Genomic DNA, 10,317 nt, shown 5'->3' with positions numbered 1-10,317 from the left:
AGCCTCAAGGAAAATACTGGATGTCCCACTATTTGTCGAGGTGCATATTTTACTTGTAAGTACTGCATAATTTACTTTCCATGGTTACATACTTTCCACATTCAATGGTCTGCCATTACGAATATGTGGATGAACATACTATAAAACATATATAGGTTTGTATCACTATGGCTGAACAATACAGAAATATTATGCTGATATACCAGGTGACATTTTTATAAACACACCTGAGCAAAAGATGTGTCGTTGGTGAGAAGATTGTCACTCCAAACGTCTTAAATCTGAGCGGCTCATAATCTCAGTCTTTAAGGTTAACATGAAGCCACAGTGTAGAGCTATTAACAGCACCATGACGGTTATAAATCACATGTTTACACTGCTGTATGTTACTCAGTAGCTGTGTTTAGTTATTACAATAGATAGTCAAATAAACTGGTTTTATTAATAAGGTTCTAAATATCATTAGAGAGGGAAATTCTCAGTATGCTGCCAACAGAATATCTGACAATATCCAATACATTTACTTAATGGCTGGTTCTTTATATGTAGGATATAAACAATAAACAGCAGCATCATTTGACCTGACTGCCTTCATGTAAAAACAACATACATTTGTAAATGTATGTCTAGACCATAATACAGGCCCTGAGTTTACAGTACAATTTGTCATAATTTAAAGATTTCTTTAAATGCTTTTGTATGTCTTAATAAAGACACTTGGTTACTTATCACAGTTAAGTTAATTATTTTCTTTCAAATACCCCAGAACCACATTCAAATATAAGGAAATATATACTAGATGTAGATCAAGTGAAGTAAACACCTCACCTCCATTTTACAAATTTTCTACTGGCAATATGGCTCCCAGATTGAAAGAGCAACAGGAAAACACGATCATTAAAATTTTACATGAAACATTAATTTATTAGTCAACTCAATCATTTAATCTTTATAATTATATAAAGTTTAAAGATGATCAGCTTACAAGAACACTTCTGAACCCAGAATTAACAGTGGTTTCCATTTTTGGCAAACACAAGTCTTGAACGTATTCATCTGTAACCAAAATAGCTAAACGATTAGTGTCGGGTAAATGAACCGATCAATAAATTAATCAGTACTGACTAAAAACAAAGACCATGTTAATTATTAAGTGAGATTACAAATAACCTGTATTAATATTATCATTATCATTAATTACAGACATTATTACAGAGCGGTTAATTGGTAACACAGTGTCTACAGAATAATAACTTTTCTTGTGTAGATTTTCTACTGTTCTTTTAAGTATTGTCTGTTATACAAACTTCTGCACAGTAAAGCTGTTTAAAACAGTCTTTGGGTGTGAGGTGTACAAATGTGAATTATATCACTGAGTAACACCAATGCTATTCTCTCTTGCTCTGATGACATTTTTCTGTTATTACTGTATTAGCATATGAAACATTATTTTCTCAAATATAGAATTAATGCTTTTGTCCATAAAATGTCAGATAAATGTAATCTTCCAAAACGAAATCTTAACCCACCAAAGAATTATTCATTTTCTAGCCAACTATACCACTAAATATTAGCATTTAACCATGTGAAATGTGAATATGTTTATTTTAAAAAAAAAAAAGTTTACATAACTGACATGTCAGTTTGTAAAGTATTTGCTATTTTACATTACAATGTATTTTACATTTCTGGTAGGCCTTTGGACACAGCTGACATTTAGTTTCAGTAGAACTCACAGAACAATCTTTTCAGAGGGTTTTATATGAGAATTTATATTTGGAATTGGAACCAAAACCCATCTAACTAAAATCAAAGGGTTTCCATTTACAACTATGGCATTCTGTTAAAACATGGTTAATCACAGAAGGCCTGAATTTTAGAGCTTAACACTGCTGTTAGAATAAACTGTTCAGTAAGTGGAGAATTGCTCCCTGGAGGTCAGTACATGTAAAAGTTTTACAGTGTTTGAATGTTAAAGTTGCAGCTGCTGTAAGAAATTCAGGTGGATTTGTTGCACAAAGGCAGAACATTCTAGTTGCAACAAGGAAGCGTGTGTGCAGAGGGCCAGACAGACACAGAATAGCAGTACACACCCAGGAAGCAGTTGCACCTTTTTAAAAAAAAAACAAAAAACAACAACAACAACAACAACAACAACAACAACACACTAGCCTTTTCTTGTAGGCCTGCACCAGAAAAAAAAAGAAAAGAAAGAGAAAAAGCCCTCTAGATAGAAACTAGTCCAACTATCTCTGCATATCGTATCAACACTAGCCACTTCACTGGAAGCCTAGCAGAGCCGCTGACCGGGATAATCACGATATTTGACACAGCATTTCCTGACAATTAATAATAAATAAAATAATGTTACATTAGCCTAACAGAGGGTTGTCAAGCTCTGGTTCATTTTGGATAACACTGAACGTTGTAATTTTGGCACCCAAACCATCAGATGTAATTTAGCTAAGGATGTTTTTTTTAAATATATATTTCACAAGAGAGTTGGCCAGGTTGTCTGTCGTGAAAGCTTCCCGGTGACTATAAATGGAGCTGACGAGCTGTCTCACAAGGTAGCAGGAAAGCTAACAAGCTAGTAGGTCAATTTTGGCTGTGGCTACACCTCGCCAGCTGGTCGGGTTGCAAGATGTCCTCTGTCTTGTTGTTGGTGAAGCTGCTAGCTTAGCAGACTTTGTTTTTAGCCTCAACGGCAGTTGGCTTTGATCCGCTAACCGTCAAGCTAAGCTAACATGTCGTTAGCATTTGGTAACACAAGTACAAAAATTCCCGATTAAGGGTTTCTGTCATACCTTTATAGTGTACACGGAGGTTGTTCTGAGACAGTCCGATGTAGCTGAACTTGTCCTTCGGGCTCCAGGATCGGGGAAGTGGAGTCTCGTTTTCGTTAACGGCCGGATAGAGCCGTCGGAGCCGTTGATTGAGCTCCTTTTCCTGCTCGTTCAGAGCCGAGTCTCCGTGGACAACTACCGACATCAGAAACCCACCGCCGGATGACTGTCCAGACATGGCTACGACACGAGTTTTAGTAAACTGGCTTGTCAGCAACAAGCCAGAGCCACTTGTGTCCGTCAGTGTCAAGTTTTAAAGGGGAGTTAGCAAAGCTAGCAAACTAGGAGGCTAAGCTAATTGGCTTCGCTGGTTGTTGCAGAGGCAGCCAGAGCTGGTTAGCCGAGAAGCTAACCTGGCTAACGCGTTTAGCTTGGCCAGCAAAGGCGAAGCGATCGCTGAAAATGACTCAGGTTGACATTAGGTCTGACTAAAACACAAATAGAAACAAGAGGATGAGACTGCCCCACGGGATCTGAGCAAAGAAGTAAAAAAAAAAACAGGGAGCTAGTCGGTGCTGGGGGCAAAGTAACTACTAACGTTAGCCTAGACGGATCGACAAAGTATGATGAGCTCGGCTAGCCTCGATCTTTTGTTTGTTGTCGGAGCATTATCCGCTGATCTGATTGGCTGAAAACAGCTCCACTCACTTCCTATGGGAATGTGAAGAAAATACACAGAATGAGCTAAAAACTATCTTATCAGTAGATTACAAGGTTAACACTGTCAGCAAGTCTTCATGATTAGTGTCATCATCATTGTTTTCAGTTTTTAAGCTCTATCATTATTATTACATTTTAATTATTGATGTTTATAAACTAGATTTACACTTAATTATATGTCTTTCTTTTTAATATCGTATAACAGTGTAAGGTGAAAAATCTATATGGTCTTATTTGTGGAAGTTTTTTTTTTTCTTTTATCTACCACTTACTAACTTAACCATATCCACTACTTTGGGTATAAGCCAGAATACCCAGAGAGAACCCACAAAGACACAGGGAGAACATGCAGGAGAACATACATAGAACATACAGGAGAGGCAGGAAAGGCTGGATTTGAACACAAGGTGCAGGTGCTAACCACCCTTTGAAGGCATCACTTATTTCGGTTTTAATAATATAAACAAGCATACAAGCAGCTTTTGGCAACCAAATGAAGGAAGAACTCTTGTTTAACAAAAAAGAGACTTCAAGCCAGGCTTGGGGAAGGGCAGCTATCTGTGGTGATCAAGTAGGGGGACTGATGGAAAGGAAATCCAGAAAAGAGGAGCATGGAGAGATCATAAGTGACAAAAAAAGCTACTTTCAGCTGCACCATATTCAAAAGTGGTCACCATGGCCAATTGCACTGCATGATTGATTGGGCCATGGTGGCTACCAAATACCCAGAACACCAAAGGGGGGTCTTGTCAGGACTCCTGGTTCAGTTCACCTTGCATTTCCTCATGGAATCAAACCAGGTATCTTACACTTGTTTGTCAAACATGTACACCACTCCACTACGGAACCACATGAATAAAAAAAACCCAGTCCTCCAGCAACCCTACTCTATAACATTAGAAGCATTTCTCTCACTTGAAGGATTTTCAGAGAGCTTATAGAGAAGCTTGATAATAATTAATTACAGTAGTTCAGTGTGTAAGTAACATATCTATAGATGTGCCTTCTTCTAGTTTATTAACAGTGTACTGCACATTAATTGCATTTTTATTTTTGCCTGCAGTCTCACACATGTTGACAGCCAGGGGGTTATTGGTGCTAATCTTATTTAATTTGCCAATTTTTTAAATATTAATTGACATCTAATTACTACATCATATCAATGACTGTTTGCTTCATTAAAATACATTTATTTGTTTATATAGATTTTTTGTACTGTGAATGAGACTGAACCCGTATTACTTTATAAAATATGTTTTATTAAATACTTGTTAACATGAAGAAGTTTATTAAATCAAATTGCTCTTATGTTCAGTTTACATCTCTGTATTTCTATTTTTGCTAGACTGTAAACAGTGATGCCCCGGTGATACATATTGGTAGCCTCACTGGGCAGAAGTTAAACATAATTACAGCACATGTAACTTGCACACAGTAACTGAATGCAACATGTAGTCGATTGCACAGGTAATAAAAGTGGAGTAAAGGTTGATACTAATGATTCTACGTTTAGGGTATAAACAAAAAGTTCAAAATCTTGATTAAGGTCGGAGTGAGTTGCATTTTTTACCAAATCCCTTTCACCAACCCCGGCCTCCACTAGGTACAAGTGTCTTTTCCTTCTCTGAAAAAATATTAGCACTTTCTTCAGAGTTTACTGTGCTTCATGTAGTAACTAACTGTTAAATAAACACGAATTTAATGTGCAATGTGTACTATGAATTTATCAGGTAAATTTAAAGACGACCTCTTACCATTTGCGTTGCTATTTTGCAGTGTTTTCCTGTTGTGAGAAAATGTTATGGGCTAATCAGGGAGGTGGTTGGAATGAATGGTGGCTGTACAAATACAGGCCAGAGACAGTGAGGGGTAATTATGTAGCCGATGTTTAAGGAAAGGTGGTTTTTAAATTTAGTGTTAATAAAGTTGTATCTTATGATTAATGTGGACTTTTTGTGTAATAATTTTTCCCTAAACTTGTATTTTTTAAAGGGCCTATAAACATTACAGTAAAAAGTATTTAGTATCAGAGTTTTGAACTTTAAACTGACATGCAGCTAATCAAATTACCTATTAATTAACAGAGAATATTTTTATGTGGGGCCTCTCTGTGTAGTTCAGCACTAATCCAGCCCTGTTAGTTGATATTTTAATAGTTAAATTAAAGGAAACCAGCTCAGTCAAAACACACACAGACAGAAAGTAAAACAAAAGCTTGGCAATAATACATAATTCATGCCTGCCCGTGAACTAAAAACAGTTGTTTTAAAGATTGTGTTTAGTCTTGTTTTTGTTTTCAGCAGCTCTGATCACTGTTATAAACGAAAAGGTTTTTTTTGTTTTGTTTTGTTTTGTTTGGCTCACATGGTCTGTGAATGTCCCTCGCGCCAACATGTGGGAATGTTCGTTGCATCACTAAAAAGGAATCTGAAATGATGTTACGCTCCCTGTAGGGAAGCAGTTGCTCACATTCACATCCCCTGGAAAACACACACATTAGGCCTTGGCTGTTTATCATCAGCAAGACGTGTGCTGTAGAAGCAGAATGGGTACAAATTGTGCTGGGAACAGCTCCTCAGTGTCTTAAACAAATTAATGAATAAATAATAGTGCAACAGAAATGAAAGCTCGGATTTGAAACCATTGGTGGAAAATGTATTCATCTATAAACTGAAGCTCTTTATTCTATCCTAATTGTTTTTTTTAGAGAGGGATATTTTCTGTTGTCATCTTATATTCAGCAGCTCAAACACGAAAAGGCTAATGACACATCAATGCAGTATAAACCAGGATCATAGCAAAATAAGCTATAAAAACAGTTTGTACAAGCAAAGTATTTTAAATCAACAGCAACATTTTACAGAAATAATGATTTTCACACATTGAGAATCTCTGGTTGGTGTGTCCTTTTGAACGATATTAAACCAGGAAGGGAAACTGATTAAGAGTCTCTTTTACAGAATTCACCAGAACCCCCGAAAATAAAAACAAAACTCCACACAGAAGGGCTGTGGTGGGATTGACCCTCTTCCTACTTCTTCTACTGAGCCGCAGCAAGGCTTAGCTTCAGTGCTTTTGTTGTAATTTAATTCTGTATTTATCCATTACAATATTCCAAATTGATCACATTTTAGTTTGTACTGATTTTACATGAAAAAGTTTTGGGTGTTGCAAAATAAAGAGGAATAAAACTGACAGAAAATAAAGAATAAAAGTTTCTAAAAAGCAATTCAGAGCAGAATAATCAAATAAAGTGGTATTTAAAGCTCGCTTTCTAACCAATGGTGACGCTGTAGAGCGATGTAATAAAGCCCCTGTTTTTATGCATATATATACGTCACAATATGCTGTTTATGCTTCTCCACTAATCACATGAATTAAAACGCATAATTAAAATTTATGATTTTGTAGAAGTTAACACACTCACTTGATATGTGGAAGGTTGCTGGTTCAATTCCAGCTGCAGGCACCCTTTGGAGTTGTGACAGGAATGCCACCTGGTGCCAAATCCACCTGTTCAACTGCTTATGCAAATATCTAATTAACCAATCGTTCAGCTCAACAGATTTAAACTTTAACATGTGGTCAAGACAACGTCTGATTGACAACACTGCAACATTCAGATGAGAAGGTCAGGATTTGGTGTAAACAACTGGATAAGTAGAAGAAAATGGATGGATGGAACATAATAACATGGATGCCTTATCAACGGTTCAGGGAGAACTGTTGATACAAGAACCAGGAGATTCTCATCATGCGGCAACGGCATGATGCCATCATGTCAATATGGACTAAAATCTGTGAGAAGAAGTTCCAACACCTTGCTCAGTTTATGCCAAGGTAGATCTGAATACAAAAACTAGTCTAACCCAGTACAAGATAAAATAATGAGTAATTTGGTAGTCAATTTGGCACCTTTTAAAAGGTTTGTATTTGTTTTATTATATTAAGGTAAAACAAAAAATGCCATCAGAGGTTAAAGACTATTTTAATAAGCCACAAACGATAGCAGTACAATGTTATTCTTCTCATACTCATTTATCAGCTTGTGTTTGACTTTGCTCTCTCAGTCAGTTATCTCTCCAGACGTCTCCGCTCCAGACAATAGCAAGTAAGCATGAAAACATGACTGTTAATTTGACTTTCAAACTTACAGTGTAAACACTGCTGTTACATTTGCACCAAAATCTTAAACAACAATCTGAGCTGGTCTGAAGCAGATTCTAACTGTTTTAATTGACAGAGATGTTCTGTCAGTTACCAGTCACTCCATTAGCTGACATCTTTTTGCAAGGATTAACAGCCTGAATAAAGACACTGGAAATAAAGACTTTTGCAAGGACAGGACATCCAGCAAAACCTCAGCAGTGAAGGTGGATGTTGGGGTGGATGGTCACAGCACCCTCTGGTGGCTCAGACTAATAATACAGTACTCTGTGAATAGACGTTAACAGCAGAGAGCCCACGTCTTAAAAAACCCCCACTAGCTTAATGTTTGACTAATTATATCAGCTAGATCCTGCTTTTCCCTCCAATGTTAGTTATCAGCAAACATTATTATTATTATGCCTCCTTTTATTCTATTTGAGGGAATTAATCGTTTTAGCTGGCAGGGCTTTAATTGGAACAAAATGATTTGTCCCTCTTACACAAGCAATGAGTGTGTTTAAGATCAAATCTAAGATCTCAGAGACAACGTTTAAGATCTCTGCTGCTGATCTGCAGGTTGCGTTTTACATATTATATCTCTATTAAAGGTACCTATTGTGTTTTTCTCATGTTCTTTCAGATATGTACTGCTACACTGGCGGATGCTCGTGCCTAAACATGGCCAAATTTTCAAATGATGATGTTAGTCATGTGAAAGTAATCCCAATCAGCCAAAAGTTCAGCCTGATCTAAATACTCTGTCAGTTTTATTTTTAATCTTCACTCTGCACGATGACAGGATAGCTCTGATATGATCATCTCAGGTGCACAGCTCTGGCTGTGACCACAGGAGCTGCACCCACCTGTGGTTCAAACCTTATGTTTGCCACTCATGGCACTCGGAAGAAAGCTTGTTGGTTAATAGCTAACCTGATGTATCAGGGAATAGGTTAAAGAGGACACCATGTATGTAAATCAGCCACACCAATGTGGAGATGAGAACAGTCTGTACATTCCTTTAGATTTTGAACTATAACATCATAATGCATTACATTAAACAGTGACTTCAGAAGTAGTGTTTTAGTCGAAGCTATCTGACATTTTGAGCTTTATTAGGTAAGTAAATTATCAGCCTAAAAACTGCACAAATTAAGATGTATGAGCTCCACCTTTATGCCATTCAAATAACAGTTCACATGGTTAGCTACACAGTAACATCCCCATTAGTCAATTCTGGAGATCTATTGTCAAGCATGTTCAAAGCAAAGCATTGCCTGTTCATTTGGTTGCATTATGATGGTAAGCAGTCCCAGAACTCATGGCAGATACACTGGCAGAACCCATAGACCATGATCACGATGAGGCTGGCAGGAACCAGGCTCACCAGAAGCACCCCAAGTGTTGTCCTCTGCATTATGAGCAGGTAAACCCCCATAGGCAGGGAGCTAAAGTACAAGAGCCCCAGGACCCATACCAATGCCCGGGCTGAAGTCTGGCACAGAAGGGCTGCACAGTTCCACACTGTCCACCTCTCTGCGATGGATGCCATAGAGTCCTGACTGGATGAGTGGTAGTCCTGGTTTGACAGGTGAGAGCCATGCATCTGCTGGTAGGGATGGATGTCTTGGGTGGATATGGATGCGGGCGGAGGCTCCATGATAGTAATGACCACAAAATTAGGGGAGCTGCGGATGGTGGAGTAAGGGGTAGAGGAAGATGTGGAGGAGGAAGTAGATATCACAGGTGAATTGCTGCTCATCAGTGAGCTCAGGCGCATGGGGCTTAGGAGCAGCTCCGTAGTTGCCTCCTGGTGGAACTGCCGGTTTCTCTGATTCCTGTTTTGGAGGGCCAGTGTTGCCACCAGGTTGCAGTCATCTGGCAGGTTGCTCACAGCATCTCCTGGCAGTCTAGTGAGATAGCGACAAAACGGACACACCAAGGCATTGGGAGGCGACTCACCCAAATCCAGGATCTTAATGAGACATTTGGAGCAGAGACGGTGGCAGCACTCAAGCACCTTAGGCCTTCGACTCCCCAGGTTGTAGGCGCAGTAGCAGATCTTACACTCCATCTCTTCAGTGCCCAGCATGTCCACAAAGCTAGAACCTCCAACACCACCACCACTATCCTCGGGGTTTTGCATCTCTAGCATCATCCTGTGCTCAAACTTTATCCAACTCTAAGATCAAACGCAAAATCCAACCAAAAGCTCAAGTCCAAGCTCAGCACCGGTACTTTTCCCATAGATGGAGACACTGATGAAGGTCCTCTTCACTGAAGATCTAGGCTTCATTGCAGCTGTCTCCTAAAATGTGTGTGTGTGTGTTTCAATGTGAAGCGAGAAGAGAGACATGTGAGAAGGTGAAGCCCCTCGCAGGATTTGGCCTCTGACGGTTGCTTGGCTCCAAGCAGTTGGGTTGACCGTGCTTCATTTGGAGTAAAAAGCCTTTCATGAGCCGCACAAAAAAGGGGGGAGAAGGGTGAGAGAGACACTGAGAGAAAGACCTAAAGAGAGAGAGAGAGTGAGAGACAGAGAGAGGGAGGGAGACACATAACTGTTAACACAGCAAACAGAGGCGAAAGGACAACAAAGCAGAGCCTGTACAAACCAGAGCTGGAATTTTCGAGTCTGATCTTTTGTTGCTCCATGAAATTCAGCCCA

General features: G+C 38.8%; 2 protein-coding genes across 2 annotated transcripts in view; both read right to left on the bottom strand.

Moving 5' to 3' along the window:
- Positions 1-3,424, bottom strand: part of ranbp9 (RAN binding protein 9) — a 26,543-nt gene extending 23,119 nt beyond the window's left edge. The window contains exon 1 of the mRNA XM_005934068.3: positions 2,808-3,424. Coding sequence (XP_005934130.1) covers positions 2,808-3,024 — 217 coding nt within the window. The 5' untranslated portion in view covers positions 3,025-3,424. The remainder of the gene's footprint in view (positions 1-2,807) is intronic.
- A 4,053-nt stretch (positions 3,425-7,477) lies between these two features.
- Positions 7,478-10,164, bottom strand: LOC102294194 (E3 ubiquitin-protein ligase RNF182). The gene has a single exon (XM_005934069.3). It carries the CDS (start codon positions 9,808-9,810, stop codon positions 8,947-8,949), a length of 864 nt encoding a protein of 287 aa, XP_005934131.1. The 5' UTR covers positions 9,811-10,164; the 3' UTR covers positions 7,478-8,946.
- Positions 10,165-10,317: the final 153 nt, after the last annotated feature.

The sequence above is a fragment of the Haplochromis burtoni genome, unplaced genomic scaffold (assembly GCF_018398535.1).
Source record: "Haplochromis burtoni strain Fernald_Lab_line unplaced genomic scaffold, NCSU_Asbu1 Contig_175, whole genome shotgun sequence".
Classification (NCBI taxonomy): domain Eukaryota; kingdom Metazoa; phylum Chordata; class Actinopteri; order Cichliformes; family Cichlidae; genus Haplochromis; species Haplochromis burtoni.
This window is presented reverse-complemented; position numbering and strand designations above follow the sequence as displayed.